Here is an 18,166-nt window from a genome sequence, read left to right as displayed (position 1 = left end):
ACTGAAACATGTGGAACACGAGTAATAAGAAGATACATCATCAGGGTTGCATACTGTCTAACATTACTCTTTACTTATTATCAGTTAAACATTACATGAAACACATAGTCATAGTACCTCAAACACAATAAGCTCCAAAATAATGTTGTGATTTGCACACTCAAATGCCTTAAATAAATCACAAAAAATCTAGGAGGTGAAATATTGCTATTCATATACTTTAATATATTCTTAGTGAAATGATATATGGCATGTTCAGTGGCGGAGAGCCCTTCTGGAACTGAAACTGTAACAAACCCAGAATCTTATATTTGCAGATACGCTTAACCAATCTTCTTCCATACTTTAGAAAATAAGGTTAATAGTAAAATAGGACAAGAGTTATCTATCCTACTACCTTTCTTAATTAGTAGTCTAACAACAGCATACTTCAGACTGTCTGCAAAGATATCTTGTAAAAATAAAGCACAATATTGGGGCTGATTACAGTAGGTATAAGAGAAGAACACACTTTTATTATTTTGCTTGCAATGTTCTAAACTCCACAAGAACTTTGCCCTTTAAGAGAATTAATTATTTTCCTGATATCCCCGAGGTAAGTAAGGGTTTTGTATCACTGGCCAGAAACAGTAGTCATGTGCATCTGAGTTGTCCTGGAATATATATGTGTGTGTGTGTGGGGGGGGATCAACAAAATATTTTTGGATTACTGTTTCTCAGGAATCTTAGAAAAAAATGAAGTAACCATACAATGTTTTCTTTTCTCAAGACTTGTCTGAATGGTTTCCACTTTCTTTTCTTCCACTCCTTTTTCTGCTTTCATGGTTTGTGCACCCTCAATCACCCTCTGGGGCACATTAGCTTCCTTTAAATTGTTGGTTTTTTTAAAGTGCTTTCTTCAGTTTAGCAAAAGCTTGAGAAAGCTTATAAGCAGTATAATTTGCATGTAATTACCATCTATACCTAATCAGCTTGGAGTCAATGGGCACAGAAAGAAATGGGGGTATTGTCCCAAGGCATCACTGTTTTGTCTTCTCCTAATGTGTGTTTTGAAATGGAATTTTTTTTCTCTATGTCTACATTTGCACAAGACAAAGTAAGAAGAGCCTTAAAACTTTTTCAAAAATCTGGATACTTTAAATCTTTGGATGATTAGCTTCTTTTTAAGATGTGCTGCTGCCAGCAACTGTCAGTATTTTTGTTACCTAAAGCTGGGTATCTTTTTCAAATTGTAGAACCTGCCACTCATCTCATCTAATATGTAATATTGCCAGGTATCAAACAGTGTCATTTTTGCAACCTTTAAAATGTCATTGTAGATTCTGCTCATTATTCTTTCTTTCACATCCAAAAGCCTAAGGCTTTTCAGTGGTGCACTTGATAAGCATGTCTTTCATTCATATTTGCAAGTTGTGACAAAATGTTTTTGGGCACCCTTTAGAATCCATAACTTGTCACATTCTTCCAGTTTACTGAGCTCTTAAGTTACTTGCTCACTACCAGCTAGTTGTCCAAGAGGAAGTAGATTATCCAATGTAAAGAATTGATTATGAAGAACTTCAGATATACTCTTAATTTCTCTCAATAGCAGAAACCTTCAATACACAAGCCAAAAAGATTTGAATAATGTTTTTTATTTCTCATATTAACAGACTCTTCTGTCGGTTCTTGGTAGAACAACATTATAATAATAAATGAAAAGCACCAGTTTGCTTTTGTTCTGCAATATTATTTTTATTGCTAACGAGTTTTTGGCTTACGAGGCCATCTTCAGACATTAAATGTCTGAAGATGGCCTTGTAAGCCGAAAACCGGTTAGCAAGAAAAATAATATTGTAGAACAAAAGCAAACTGGTGCTTTTTTTATTTCTGTTTGCAACTTGTGAATCAAAGGTGTTGGGCTTTCAAAACATTGTGTTAACTTAATGAATAGTTCTGCAAATTAAATTATGAAATGAAGTTCTGCTTTCACTAACGGGTTTTTAAAGCATTGTAGAATATGGACTGAACAGTTGCAGAGTTATTTTTTAAATGGTTATGCTTAAGGAAGTAATATTGAATACCACAACATCGTTCCAAAATTCTGTAGGCTGAATGCCCCAAAAAATAAACTACCTTGTGACTGTATGTCTCAAAAACTTCATATGTGGAACGTTAAACTTCAGCTGAATTCCTTCAAATCCTTCCCAGCAGTTAGGCCAGCCCCCAAAATAATGGTAAAGATTGACCAGAAATTCATATGCTGCTCACCTTTACTACATACGCATTATACATTGTATGATGTTGCAAGTACCAGGTCTCCTGAACATCAGCATTTAAAATCTTAAATATTTTTTTATTGTCTTTAGGTCCATCTGATCCCAGTACAGGAATTTCTGGAGGTAAAGAAAAAAAATCATTTGGAGGGGCTGGAATATCCAATGCAAATACTGTGCGGTACTTCAAAGAAATCTCAAAACCTCTTAATTAGCTGACTAATTGCAGCATTAGAGAAAACTTGTATCCAACTGTTCTAAAATTTAGTGTCCTGAAACCAGTATATAAAAAGGGAAGTAAGGAAGATGCCTCTAACTGTAGACCAATATCATTCATTACTAACTTCAGTAATATATTCAGAAGTATTATCCTACCCCAGCTTATTGCCATTTTCACAAAACATTAACTGCTTATAGAGCACCAGCATGGCTTTAGAAATGTGCTAAGAATGACCCCAATAGTAACACAGTTCTACCATGAAGTGTGCTGCCTGCTGGACCAAAGGATACAAATTGCAGGTATATATTTTGACCTGACGAAAGTATTTGATACAGTAAACTATAGGTTACTTCTAAAACAACTGAAGTCATATTATAGGGGCGATCCATTCATGTATCAATAACATACCTGTTGAAATCTAACCGATGCACTAAACTGACAAACAGATTAGATGAAATAAATTTGTAAACTTTCAACCCACCAGCGAAACAGCAGGACAAGGTGTACCTCAGGGCTCAATCCTTGGTCCATTTCCTTTCCTCACGTATATTAATGACAGTTATGATGTAACACATTATTATTATTATTATTATTTCTTTCTTTTCTCCTTCATTCTTTTCTTCATAATAATTTTGTACCATAGATAACCATGCTACAGTAACAAAGGAGGTAGAGAGATGCTCTTCAATTGTTTAATTGCTTTAGATTTGTCTGTCTGTCTCTATAAGTGGTAGTGGGTAGACATGTGACAAGTTCTGCCACATTGTTATTGTTCAGAAGTGTGTATTCTAATTGTGCAGTACAAAGTATTAAAGAAAGTTATCAAGATCGCAAAGTTTATTCATTCATTCACAGCAATGATTCCCATCTGTTCATCTCTCCCCGACGCGCCGAGAATCCTGCATCTAAAGGATCAAAGCAGACAAGAATAATTTTCGTGAGCGGAAGAGGGGTGATCCAGAACCAGTATTGTCACATGGAGCTCTATACACAATAGTGGTAATAAGAAAAGAAGTAAATTTGAACAAATGTCCTGAATATTGAAGGTCTGTTTATATTAGTGCCAGTTAAATTTCACTCAGGATATGCAAACCTTCCAACTTTTTTCAATCATTCTTTGAAATCTTCCTTTTAATTATTTAAGCAGAAAATTTTTATTCAGTTTTAGAATATATATATTACATATTTTATCTCCCCTCCCCTGCCACTATTCACAGTGTACAACCTTTTAACTCTCATATTATAAGCTACGCAGATGACACTTCACTCTTATTGTATGGCAAAGAATACAAAGAACTAGAATCTTTTGCTACTAGTGCTGTAAAAGAATTAACAAAAAATACTTCAATGATAAGGGTCTCCTCAAGACGAATGTCAGCAAATCTCAGTTACTGTTATTTAAAACTGGCAGTTCTCATCACACCAATGAAAGTAATAATAACAGAGAAGGAAAGATGTTACTCACCATGTAGCGGAGATGCTGAGTCACGATAGGCACACGAAAGGATTCACACAATTATAGCTTTCAGCCATTAAGGCCTTTGTCAGCAGTAGACACACATAAACACACGCAAACATACACTCACGCAAACGCAATTTGCACACATGTCTGCAGTCTCAGAGAGCTGAACCACACTGCTCAGCTCTCTGAGGCTGCAGACATGTGTGCAAGTTGCGTTTGCGTGAGTGTGTGTGTTTATGTGTATCTACTGCTGACAAAGACTTTAATGGCTGAAAGCTATAATTGTGTGAATCCTTTTGTTGTGCCTATCATGGCTCAGCATCTCTGCTATAAGGTGAGTAGAAACTTTCCTTCTCTGGTATTGTAACATTCCATCCTGGATTTTCCATTGTTCAATGTAAGTAATACCTTGGCTACAGAAATGGGTGGTTGTAAATTCCTAGGTGTGTATGTGGATGAAAATACACAGTGGACAAACCACAGTAATTTTGTAAGTGTAAAACTATCTCCTTAGTTAGCTGATCAAAATAGCTCCTAGTCAAACATTAGAAATAGTTTACTAAGGAACAATTGACACATTTTTTAACTACCACATTGAATTATGGAGCTGTGCAGCTGACATTCACTTAAAAAGAATATTGCTGTTGCAGAAATGAGCAATGAGGCTTACAAATGAGGAACGCAAAAGAGAATCATGTTGTGAACTATTTGTGCATCACAAATACTTGAGTAGCCTAATATCCAACCTATCCAACCCAGACATCTGTCCTCCCCACCAAATTAGTTATCAGTAGTAGGAATTTCCCACTCAGTCCATTGGAGAAGTCCATTTGTTTCAGAAATATATGCGAGTATGATAAATTTCACACTGAAGTTCACTGTTCACTTCAGAAGTCGACAAATACATAATAGCTTGATATCAAAGTCAAACATTTGCTGAATTAAGTAATGTGGACCCATGGTAAGACTATACATGAACACATGAACTCCAGAATCAGACATGGAAACTGCCTGTACCGTATAATAAACATGCTAACCTGTATTTCAGGTTTTGAAGCATTTTCACCAGATTCATCCTGATAATTAACAGCTAAGTGAGTGAAATCGAACAATATGTTTCACTAGCTACAGAAGAAAAGTGTATAAGAGACATAGAGAGAAAAAGGCAGTACTAGTTTGTGATCTACACTGCTCCATTTTTTCATGTATTGCAGGTAATTATCAATTGTTGGAAAGAATTATAATGTCAGAAATAATGTAACTGGCCTTAAGCTAATAATTTCTGAGATGCAGGGCCTTAAGAAATAGTAATGAAGGCCACATTACTGACTGAGAGATGGGCAAATTCTTAATCATTACTGATTGCCTCTGCTATTCTGCTGACAAAAACCAGGGTTGGTAGTTGGATTATTGGCTTAAGGACTGTATGAGAAGGGGTGAGAGATTCACTATTCAAAAATACACACAAAACACAAGAAATTAAATATTAATGTAACATTTGAACCAACAAAGCAAACACATTTCCAAATTCAGTGCTGTGAATACAATCTTATAATTACAAAGGATAGTTGCTACTCCATAATTTAATCATAGCTAACACTTGGTTCAAAAATCATGAAAGAAGGTTGTATACATGGAAGACCCTTGGAGATACTAAAGGGTTTCAGATACATTATATAATGGTATGACAAAGATTTAGGAACCAGGTTTTAAATTGTAAAACATTTCCAGGGGCAGGTGTGGACTCTGACCACAATCTATTGGTTATGAACTGTAGATTAAAACTGAAGAAACTGCAAAACGGTGGGAATTTGAGGAGGTGGTACCTGGATGAACTGAAAGAACCAGAGGTTGTACAGAGTTCCAGAGAAAGCATTAGGGAACAATTGACAGGAATGGGGGAAAGAAATACAGTAGAAGAAGAATGGGTAGCTTTGAGGGATGAGGTAGTGAAGGCAGCAGAGGATCAAGTAGGTAAAAAGACGAGGCTTGAAGAAATTCATGGGTAACAGAAGAGATACTGAATTTCACTGATGAAAGGAGAAAATACAAAAATGCAGTTAAGTGAAGCAGACAAAAAGGTATACAAACATCTAAAAATGATATCGACAGGAAGTGCAAAATGGCTAAGCAGGGATGGCTAGAGGACAAATGTGAGGATGTAGAGGCTTATCTCACAAGGGGTAAGATAGATACTGCCTGCAGGAAAATTGAAGATACCTTTGGAGGAAAGAGAACCACTTGCATGAATATCAAGAGCTCAGATGGAAACACAGTTCTAAGCAAAGAAGGGAAAGCAGAAAGGTGGAAGGAGTATATAGAGGGTCTATACAGGGGTGATGTTCTTGAGGACAATATTATGGAAATGGAAGAGGATGTAGATGAAGATGAAATGGGACATACGATACTGCATGAAGAGTTTGACAGAGCACTGAAAGACCTAAGTCGAAACAAGGCCCTGGGAGTAGACAACATTCCATTAGAACTACTGACAGCCTTGGGAGAGCCAGTCATGACAAAACTCTACCATCTGGTGAGCAAGATGTATGAGACAGGCGAAATTCCCTCAGACTTCAAGAAGAATATAATAATTCCAATCCCAAAGAAAGCAGCTGTTGACAGACGTGAAAATTACCGAACTGTAAGTTTAATAAGTCACAGCTGCAAAATACTAATGCAAATTCTTTATAGACGAATGGAAAAACTGGTAGAAGCTGACCTCGGGAAAGATCAGTTTGGATTCCGTAGAAATGTTGGAACATGTGAGGCAATACTGACCCTATGACTTATCTTAGAAGAAAGATTAAGGAAAGGCAAACCTACGTTTCTAGCATTTGTAGACTTAGAGAAAGCTTTTAACAATGTTGACTGGAATACTCTCTATTATAATTCTCAAGGTGGCAGGGGTAAAATACAGGGAGCAAAAGGCTATTTACAATTTGTACAGAAACCAGATGGCAGTTATAAGAGTCGGGGACATGAAAGGGAAGCAGTGGTTGGGAAGGGAGTGAGACAGGGTTGTAGCCTCCCCCCGATGCTGTTCAATCTGTATATCGAGCAAGCAGTAAAGGAAACAAAAGAAAAGTTTGGAGTAGGTATTAAAATTCATAGAGAAGAAATAAAAACTTTGAGTTTCGCCGATGACATTGCAATTCTGTCAGAAACAGCAAAGGACTTGGAAGAGCAGTTGAACAGAATGGACAGTGTCTTGAAAGGAGTGTATAAGATGAACATCAACAAAAGCAAAACGAGGATAATGGAATGTAGTCGAATTAAGTCAGGTGATGCTGAGGGAATTAGATTAGGAAATGAGTCACTTAAAGTAGTAAAGGAGTTTTGCTATTTGGGGAGAAAAATAACTGATGATGGTCAAAGTAGAGAGGATATAAAATGTAGACTGGCAATGGCAAGGAAAGCGTTTCTGAAGAAGAGAAATTTGTTAACATCGAGTATAGATTTAAGTGTCAGGAAGTCATTTCTGAAAGTATTTGTATGGAGTGTACCCATGTATTTAAGTGAAACATGGGCGATAAATAGTTTGGACAAGAAGAGAATAGAAGCTTCTGAAATGTGGTGCCACAGAAGAATGCTGAAGATTAGATGGGTAGATCACATAACTAATGAGGAGGTATTGAATAGAATTTGGGAGAAGAGGAGTTTGTGGCACAACTTGACTGGAAGAAGGGATTGGTTGGTAGGGCATGTTCTGAGGCATCAAGGGATCACCAATTTAGAATTGGAGGGCAGTGTGGAGGGTAAAAATCGTAGAGGGAGACCAAGAGATGAGTACACTAAGCAAATTCAGAAGGATGTAGGCTGCAGTAGGTACTGGGAAATGAAGAAGCTTGCACAGAATAGAGTAGCATGGAGAGTTGCATCAAACCAGTCTCAGGACTGAAGACCACAACAACAACAGTTGCTACTCACCACATAGCAGAGATGTTGAGTCGCACACAGGCACAACAAAAAGGCTGTCAGAAAATTAGCTTTCAGCCAACAAGGCCTTCATCAGAGACAGAACATACACAAACTTACACTCACTTAAATGGAAAAAAACCCACACACACACACACACACACACACACACACACACCCACACACACACACACACACACACACACACACACACACACACACACAAGACAGCAGTCTCTGGCTGCTGAGACCACACTGCGAGCAGATGCACATGATGGGATAGACATCTGGGTTGTGGGTGTAAGGAGGGGGCTGGGGCAAAGAGGGGGAGGGATGGCAGGGTAGCCGAGAAAGATGGTGAAGTGCTGCTTGTGGGAACATACAGGGATGAGGTGGAGAGATGGATAGAGGGTAGAGCAGCCAGATGCAGTCAAGGGTCAGACAGAGGGTGGGGGGCAAGGAGGAAAGGGATGTCAGCAGAAAAGGAGTGAGATAAAAAGACTGTGGGTCCGCTGATGGAATAGGAGACTGTGCAGTGCTGGAATGGGAACAGGGAATGGGCTAGAGGGTAAGGACAAAGACTAACAAAGGTAGAGGCCATGACGGTTACAGGAATGTACGACGTACTGTAGGGAGATTTCCCAATTGTGCATTTCAGAAAATCTGGTGTTGGTGGGAAGCATCTATATGACACATGCTGTGAAGCAATCACTGAACTGAAGGATGTCATGTTTGGCAGCATGCTCAGCAGCAGGGTGGTTGACTTGTTTCTTGGCCACAGTTTGTCAGTGGCCATTCAGGCGGACAGACAGCTTGTTAGTTGTCATGGCCACATAGTATGCAGCACAGTTGTTGCAGCTTGGCTTGTAGATCATTGATTGGTTTCACAGGTAGCCCTGCCTTTGATGGGATAGGAGATGCTTGTGACCAGACAGGAATTTGTGGCAGTGGGGGATGTATGAACAGGTCTTCCATCTAGGTCTGTTAAAGGGATATCAGCCAGGAGGCTAGTCGTTTGAAACAGGAGCAGTATAGGCTGGATGAGGATATTGTGTAGGTTCGGTGCATGACAGAATATGGCTGTGCGAAGGGTGGGAAGGATAGTGTGTAGCAAATTCCTTATTCAGGGCACTACCAGAGGAGAATGTGATTCATTTGCTCCAGTCCTGGGTGGTAACTGAGGCCATATGGTGGCCTTTGGGTGTGGTGGGTGACTGGAGAGACAAAGCACAGGAGATTTCCTTTTGTACAAGGTTGGGAGGGTAATTATGGTCTGTGACGGCCTTAATGAGACTCTCAGTGTATTTTGACAGGGACCACTCACCGCTATAGATGTGCCAGCCATGGATAGCTAGGCAGTATGGAAGGGACTTCTTGGTATGGAATGGGTAACAGCTGTCAAAGTGGAGGTATTGCTGGTTGGTAGGTTTGATATGGGCAGAAATCCTGATGTAGTTCTCTTTGATGTGGAAGTCAACAACAAGGAAGGTGGCTAGCTTATTGGGTTGAGTAGGACTAGGTGAAGTGAATGGGGAATGTGAATAGGGTGTCCTCACCCTTGACCCAGATCATGAAGATGTCATTAATGAATCTGAACCAGGTGTGGAGTTATTGATTCTGGATGTTTCGGAAGGACTACTCTAGATGGCCCATGAACAGGTTGGCATAGAATGATGCCTGCAAGAGCAAATAACTGTATCCCAAATTTGTTTGAAGGTAATGCCTTCAAGAAGCCACCCTTGTTTTGCCAATGGCCTTGTCAAAGAGGGCAGAGGAGCGGGCAGAGGTTCAGGGCACTCTCTTTTCCTACGGGTAGGAAACTGCCCCTAAAAGCACAAGGCGGAATAATCAGCAGTGATCAACAGCATGAGAATGCAGAAGGCAATGGAAACCACTGCCTTAAAAACATGTAATGTGTACTCACAGGACATGTGGCCTGTAACTGAAAAGTGTGGTGATGATCTCTCCACTGGCAAAAGGTTCCGGAATAGTCCCACATTCGCATCTCCACGAGGGGACTGCCAAGGAGGAGGTGACCATGAGAAAAAGGCTGAATAATCAACAAAAAGATAATGTTCTACGAATCAAGGAATGGAATGTCAGAAGCTTGAATGTGGTAGGGAAACTAGAAAATCTGAACACACAAATGCAAAGGCTCAATCTAGATATAGTAGGGGTCAGCTAAGTGAAATGGAAAGAAGACAAGGATTTTTCATCAGATGAGTTTAGAATAATATCAACAGCAGCAGAAAATGATATAATGAGAGTAGGTTTTGTTATGAATAGGAAGGTAGGGCAGAGAGTGTGTTACTGCGAACAGTTTAGTGACTGGGTTGTTCTTATCAGAATCGATAGCAAATCAACACTGACAATGATAGTTCTGATATATATGCTGACATCGCAAGCTGAAGATGAAGAGAGAGAAAGTATATGAGGATATTGAAAGGCTAATACAGTACATAAAGGGAGATGAAAATCTAATAGTCATGGGAGACTGAAATGCAGTTGTAGGAGAAGGAGTAGAAGAAAAGGTTACATGAGAATCTGGGATTGGGACAAGGAATGAGAGAGGAGAAAGACTAATTGATTCTGTAACATGTTTCAGCTAGTAATAGTGAATACCCTGTTCAAGAATCACAAGAGAAAGAGGTATACTTGGAAAAGGCTGGGTGATACAGGAAGGTTTCAGCTAGATTACGTCATGGATAAACAGAGATTCTGAAATCAAATGCTGGATCATAAAGCATACCCAGGAGCAGATATAGCATCAGACCACAATGTAGTAACGATGAAGAGTAGGCTGAAATTTGAGAGATTAGTCAGGAAGAATCAACACGCAAAGAAGTGGGATACAGAAGTACTAAGGAATGAAGAGATGTGTTTGATGTTCTCTAAGGCTATAGATACAGCAATAAGGCAGTACAGTTGAGGAGGAATTTATACCTCTAAAAAGGGCCATGACAGAAGTTGGGAAGAAAAGCATAGGTACAAAGAAGGTCGTTGTGAAGAAACCATGGGTAACAGATGACATACTTCATTTGATCAATGAAAGGAGGAAATACAAAAATTTTCCAAGAAACTCAGGAATACAGAAGTACAAGTCGCTGAGGAAATAAATAAATAGGAAGTACAGGGAAGCTAAGACAAAATGACAACATGAAAAATGTGAAGAAACTGAAAAAGAAATGATTGTCAGAAGGACACACTTAGCAAACAGGAAAGTCAAAACAACCTTTGGTGACATTAAAAGCAAGGTCGGTAACATAAAGAGTGCAACAGGAATTCCACTGTTAAGTGCAGAGGATAGAGTCAATAGGTGGAAAGAATACACTGAAAGCCTCTATGAGGGGGATGATTTTTGTGATGTGACAGAAGAGGAAACAGGAGTCAATTTAGAAGAGATAGTGGATCCAGAACTACAATCGGAATTTAAAAGAGTTTTGGAGGCAGAAGGGATATATAACAACCCCCCAGAATTTCTGAAATCATTGGGAGAAGTGGCAACTATTCACACTGGTGTGTAGAATGTATGACTTTCGGAAAAATATCATCCACACAGTTCCGAAGACTGTAAGAGCTGACAAGTGCAAGAATTATCGCACAATCAGCTTAACAGCTCATACATCCAAGTTGCTGACAAGAATAATGTACAGAACAATGGAATAGAAAATCAAGGATGTGCTAGATGACAATCAGTTTGGCTTTAGGAAAGGTAAAGACACAAGAGAGGCAATTCTGACGTTACAGTTGATTGTGGAAGAAAAACTAATGAAAACTCAAGACATGTTCACAGGATTTGTCAACCTGGAAAAAGCCGAGGAAAATAGGGGTAAACTTTAGGGAGAGATAAGTGATATACAATATGTACAAGAGCCAAGAAGGAATAATAAGAGTGGACGACCATGAACGAAGTGCTCAGATTAAAAAGGGTGTAAGACAGGGATGTAGTCTTTCCCTGCTACTGTTCAATCTGTACATCGAAGAAGCAATGACAGAAATAAAAGAAAGGTTCAAGAGTGGAATGAGCTTTTGGCCAACAGTGCCTTCATCTTATTTTGTACATAACACTCAGATTATTTTTTTTACTTTTTCGAGAATATAATAAGAATTTAAAACTTAATTTTTTTCACCTCCCACAACTTCCCAACTGATGCTCTTGTAAAAGATTCACAGGATTATGAAGTGAATCCCTGTGCATTGAAAACTGACACCTGCAAGCATGTTCATATCAAAAGTGGACACCTGCACATTTTGGTTAAAAAGACATACATCTGTATTTTCAAAAACAATTTTAACCTGTTTATCTAATTAAATTGATATTGGGCTCTTTGCACAACCACTTCTGCAGAATTAAAGTTAATGATGCCTAAAACAGCATGGAAATATATTAGCTCCACACTTCATTTATCTCAGTTTGGTACAGATGACAAATATCCATCTTTGACTATAAGCTACTCACTTAACAACATACTGTTTATAGATATTTAAATTATTTACGTTTTTATGAGTCAACCAACTGAAGTTATTGAGTGCAGTGATGTACATGAGCACACCACCAGAACAAAATATAACTACTTTTAGAAAAGGACAAAATTAAAAATGACAGATAGGAGCCCATACATCAATGGTTTAATTTGGTTTAACAAACTGCCAAACTATCTCAGAACATATAATGAGACTGATTTCAACAATAAACTTATAATCTTTTCTAACAGAAAAATGTTTGTATTCATTCAATGAATTCTAAGACAGCACTTGTGATATCAACCAGTAGCATATCAGACAAAGTAATAAAAATATAAAATAAGATGCAACTATTGTAGTATGTAACACATTCTGTAAATATAATTTTTGTCATGTTATCCTGTTTAGTTTTTGTAAAAGCCATCATTGTGCTGGCTCAGTGCAAAGAAAATGCAAATAAATAAATGCATATCAGAGTGATGCAAAACTTTTGTTGATGTGTGTAGTAAAGGATGGAACTAATTTTTTAGCACAGTTACAGAAAATTAAAAAAATTATATCACTTTTTCCAGGGCTAGAACCTCAGAGCTTCGATGAGGGTATATTTTCTAATGAGCATGTTTGATTTCTGCAGTACACCAGCAATGTTCTGGTTTATCCCTTTTCAGTCCCCCACCACCACCACCACCACCACCACCATGGTAGCCAATGTTTTGAATACTTTCACTGTGGCTGTTTTTTTCGCTTCTTCACAGTTATAAATTTATTTATGTTTTTTGACTCCTCTCAAACATTTCACATTAATCTTGCCACACTATTTTCTTTTCATGTCTTCCTTTAATTTTATATTAATTTACTCATCACTGTCCACTTTTTCCGTATTGTAACTTGTTAAATGTGAAACTAAATTTCTCAAATTTCCATAACTATTATTTTGTTGTTTATTTTAATTTTGTCCTGTCCTTTGACTCAAGGCCTTGGGTAACATGGTTACCTAGTTCATTATTCATATTGCCTCATGTAACCATTTCTGTTGTCTTACCAGATGAACAGCTTTTGGTTCTAAAATTTAGACATTTTGTATGTTTCTGCATATAATCAGTAAATAAGATGGCTCAATCTATTTTACATATACCACAATGAAAACAAGAAAGTAATTATGTCAATACCTAGTAAGATATTGTGCCAACTCTGCGATGACACTTGTTACTGTGTCTTGTACTGACAGTACCAAGTCAACAACAACTTGTATCCTTGTTACATCTTCATAAAATGAATACAAATACTCTTTTCCCGTAGCTGCATCTCTTACAGGTGGACACTCAATGCATGTCTGCCTCTTCCATCGTGGTAACAACATCAACCTGAAATGGTTTTTTTCGTGCAGATTAATCTAATTATAGCTGTCATTAAGAACAAAAAATTATAAAAGAATAGTAAGTGAATGGCATGAAAGATGGATTATTGTGGTTTCCTTTGGGTAAGACACTATCATTATTACAAGGATGATCCAGGAACTAAATTCAACTAGGCTATAAATAAAATACTAAAATAATTCAATCAAATTTATTAAAAATTTAAAACACACCTCTGGAAATCCCACGATGGAATAATGACAATATTATGAAAAGGATAGATTGCTACTCACCATGCTGCTCACCAACAGCAGATATTTTGAGTTGCAACCAGGCACAAAAAAAAGGATACTAAAATTATAAGCTTTTGGCCAGTCACATGTGTGTGAACTGTGTTTGCCTGATTGTGTGTGCATATGTTGTCTATTTCAGAAGAAGGCCTTCTGGTCAAAAGCTTAATGTTTAGTAGTCTTTTTGTTGTGCTGAAGCTTAATGTTTAGTAGTCTTTTTGCTGTGCCTGTCTGCGACTCAACATCTCTGTTATATGATAAGTAGCAATTGATCCTTTTCGTAATATTGTCATTAAAACTACACCTCTGTGTTACTTACATCTAAATAACAAAAATCAGGACTAAGGATTTATCATATCTTTTTAACGAATTGATAAACTGTCTCTGGCTAATAATTTGAAACCTAAGATTGCAGCTAGCCAATGACAACATCTTAAAGTTCTTCACCATAGCACTGGGAGCCAAGCTACTTTTTTAAGGTGCATGATAACATGGAAGTCACTAAGAGCTAACTGGAAATCTTTCCCCATCATAGCGAAAAAGTAGAGATCCAGAAAGGCAGTAATCCAATGAGTTTGTGGTTCTCAGGATGGAGTTTTGTAACCTAGCCAGCACACACCTAGTGGTCCACGGAGTCTTTATTCATTTATTTTATTTATTTATTTAGCCATCTGTGGACATTTTAAAATTTATGGATGTTGTCAGTTTGTATATATTCATTCAGTTATACAGTTTGTTGTTACATGTAGTTAAACATTGTGACATATAAGTTATTTACAATCATTTTTGCTCCTTATCAAAACGTTATATACGGTTAAATATTGTGAAACAAAGTTATTTACAATCATTTTGTACTAAAGCATTCACTTATAATGTAAAACCAGTGTTCCTGCAAAAACTATTTAAGATTTTTCCTCATACGGTATATGTTATCTGTTTCTTTTATTTTATGTGGCAGTTTATTATACAGTATTACACCTTCATAGAAAAAGCTATTTTGAGTCTTATGTTTATTCTTCCTGTCTAGGTGAAGACAGTGACTTGTTCTTGTACTACAGTTATGAAAACTGCTATTTGTGCTATAATTTTCTATATTTTTGTTGATGTACAGTATGGTTTCAAATATAAATTCACACAGAACAGTTAGAATTTCTAACATTTTGAAAAGTTTTCTGCAGTGGGCCAACTTACTGCTTTTCGTTACAATTCTTACTGCTCTCTTTTGCGTTTTAAATACTGTTTGTAAATTCTGAGCACTGTTTCCCCAGAAAACAATACCATAATTGATTACTGACTGAACACAACTAAAGTATACAGTTCTCAAACATCCATTACTGCAAGCGGATACAAGGACTCTAAGTGCATAACATGTTGTGGATTTCTTTTTCGAGAGTTTCATATCATGTTCATTCCACTTCATTTGGCCATCAATGTGCAACCCTATGAATTTTGTTGTAGGTACATCATTTATGGAGATGTTATCTAGTTTTAAATTTAAGGGACTCCATTTTCTGTTCATTCTGAAGCATATTGTATTTGTTTTCTTTATGTTGAGAGTTACTTTGTTTCCTGAGACCATTTGTGAACATCCCTCAGCACTTCAGTAGAATTTTCCAGCATTTGTGCTGGTGTCTTACAGGTGATTACTATGTTGCTGTCATCAGCAAACAATATCTTCTCTCCATCGCTGATATGTTGTGGGAAATCATTTATATACACCAGAAACAATACCGAGCCCAGTAAACTTCCTTGAGGGACCCCAATAATGATATATTGTGGATCAGATATATGTTTCTCAATGTACTTTGATCCACTGGAGACATGTGTGATCTCTACTGACTGTACTCTGTTTTCTAGATATGAATGAAACCATTTGAGGACCATTCCCCGTACTCCTAGTGCCTCTAACTTGTGCAACAGCTTCTGGTGGTCAACTGTATCAAATGCCTTAGACAGGTCTAGGAAAAGGCAAGTAACATAGCTGTTCTCATCTAGTGCTTCTAAAACTATTTTTGTAAATTGTGCTACAGACAGGTGGCTACTTCTGTCATCGTACCAGACATTCATTCTTCCACTCTTAAAGGAACAGCACTGTTGACAAACAATAACTTCACACATCACATTTGGACCATATAAATCAAAAGTTCCATAATGAATGTCTACAGCTTCAAGATTTTTTGATACTAAAAACTGTATTATAGAACACATTTCATATTTGATGGCATTGTCAGCTGCAGTACCCACTTTGAACAGCTACTACAGGCAAATGAGAGACAATGTGGTTTTCATGCTATCACACTCTAAGCACACTGGGCTTTCTGTGTAAGTCACAGCAGCAACTGTTCAGCCTCTCCCCACCTTTCACTTCCCATACTACACAAAAATAAGGATTTCAATTCAGACCCTCATAAGGACTGAACAATGTAAACTTTAGTCTGTAATGTCAATAATATAAAGAAAATGATAGATTGTTTTACACACACACACACACACACACACACACACACATACACTCACACACACACACACACACACACACACACACACACACACACACACACACACACACAAATTCATTCATACAAGCAAGCATGCCTTATTCACACGTGACCACTATCTCCAGCAGCTCAGACCAGAATGCAACTGTCACATCACTGAAAGCAGCAGCCTGAAGCAGTTGAGGAAGGGGAAGGGACACCAGAGTATGGGCTGGGAGAGAGAAGAGTGCTGTCTGTTGGCCCAACCCCCCCAGTTGTTACTTTTCTTCGCATGGCAGTTGTATTCCAATCCAAGCTGCTGGAGATGAATCATGTGTGCATAAGGTGTAGGTGCTGTGACAGTGCCACGACATTTAACAGTGCCGTCATGACAGTACACGCAAATGGCGATAGAGGCGCTCTGCAACTAGGCTGAGCACGGGAGCACCACCTAGCTACGAACGGTGCCGGCCGCATGTCACGGCATGGCAGTCGAATGAGAGATACTGAGTTGTTATCATGTAACCAGCTATTGTTTCTAAGTGAGTGTGTTTGAATATCCATGCAATTATTGGTGATTAAAGGTTATAACACTTTCTGGCGACGAGGTCGGATATTTTCACTGCGTTGTGGATTTGTGTGTTCGGGACGGGGCAGACATGGAACAGCTTATGCAAGCGCTCATTGAACAACAAACACAGCTGACGGCTGCTATTCAGGCGTTGTCAATGTCACTTACTCATTGTCTGTCTTCCTCTTCTCCACCTCCATTCCCTCCTTACGACGAGGCCACTGAAGACTGGGAGGATTATGAGAAGCGTTTGCGGCAACACTTCTTGGCTTTCGGTGTTGTCGATGCTCCTATGTGTAAGTCGTTATTTCTATCTTGGATTTCCCCACGGATCTATCAGCTGCTATCTCAGTTAGCCCTCTGTGGGAACCTGCCTCCCTGTCCTTCCAAGAAATGTGTGACTTATTGTCTAACTATTACCGCAAAAACACCCACGTCGTTGCCACCCGCGTAGCGTTCTACCGGTGTCGTAAACAGCCCCATCAATCTTACCGGGATTGGGCGGCAGAACTACACGGTCTGAGTAGGAAATGTCAGTTTGTCACGGACACTCATCATGAGTCTTATGCTGATTCAATGGTTAGAGATACTATTCTATGGCTTGCTCCTGATAAAGAAGTTCGGCAACGTGCCCTACAACTGCCAAACCCGTCGTTGTCGGAAGTTCTAAGCATTGCTCAATCCTTTGAAGAGTCTCACGCTGCTGGCATGCAAATAGATGCATGGTATGATGTAGGCGCTGTACAGTCAACTTTCAACACAGACAATTTGCCTGTTTCACAGGAGAACGAAGATGTGGCGGCGGTTCACTCGTGTACACAACGTCGCGTTGGGCCGCATCGCTCGCAGCGAAAACAGCAACCGCAGAAGCAGGTTCGTTCCGCATTTCCTTCTTTTCCACGTTGTTTTGTACAGCATGACAGGGCCGCGTGTCCAAAACGTTGGGCCACATGTATTTCATGTAGGAAAAAAGGCCACATTGCTTCTGTGTGTCAGTCCCCTAAAGTTCCTGTCGACGAGGACGAGGCATCAGACATGGATGTTAACTGTGTGCTTTCTCAAACAAATAAGTTGTTTGTTACTGTTCGTGTTCTAGATAAAGACATTCACATGCAAGTGGACACTGGCTCTGCAGTAACTCTCATTAATTCTCGCAC

At 38.6% G+C, this 18,166-nt stretch overlaps 1 protein-coding gene across 1 annotated transcript in view; it reads right to left on the bottom strand.

Annotated features, from left to right (window-relative positions):
- The window catches only part of LOC126484896 (dynein axonemal heavy chain 10), a 1,141,797-nt gene extending 1,127,306 nt beyond the window's left edge, over positions 1-14,491 (bottom strand). Inside the window, exons 1-2 of the mRNA XM_050108495.1 lie at positions 14,409-14,491; positions 13,486-13,680 (exon numbers count right to left, since the gene is read on the bottom strand). Coding sequence (XP_049964452.1) covers positions 13,486-13,680; positions 14,409-14,491 — 278 coding nt within the window. The remainder of the gene's footprint in view (positions 1-13,485; positions 13,681-14,408) is intronic.
- Between the last annotated feature and the right edge of the window lie 3,675 nt (positions 14,492-18,166).

This window comes from Schistocerca serialis, chromosome 6 (assembly GCF_023864345.2).
Source record: "Schistocerca serialis cubense isolate TAMUIC-IGC-003099 chromosome 6, iqSchSeri2.2, whole genome shotgun sequence".
Classification (NCBI taxonomy): domain Eukaryota; kingdom Metazoa; phylum Arthropoda; class Insecta; order Orthoptera; family Acrididae; genus Schistocerca; species Schistocerca serialis.
This window is presented reverse-complemented; position numbering and strand designations above follow the sequence as displayed.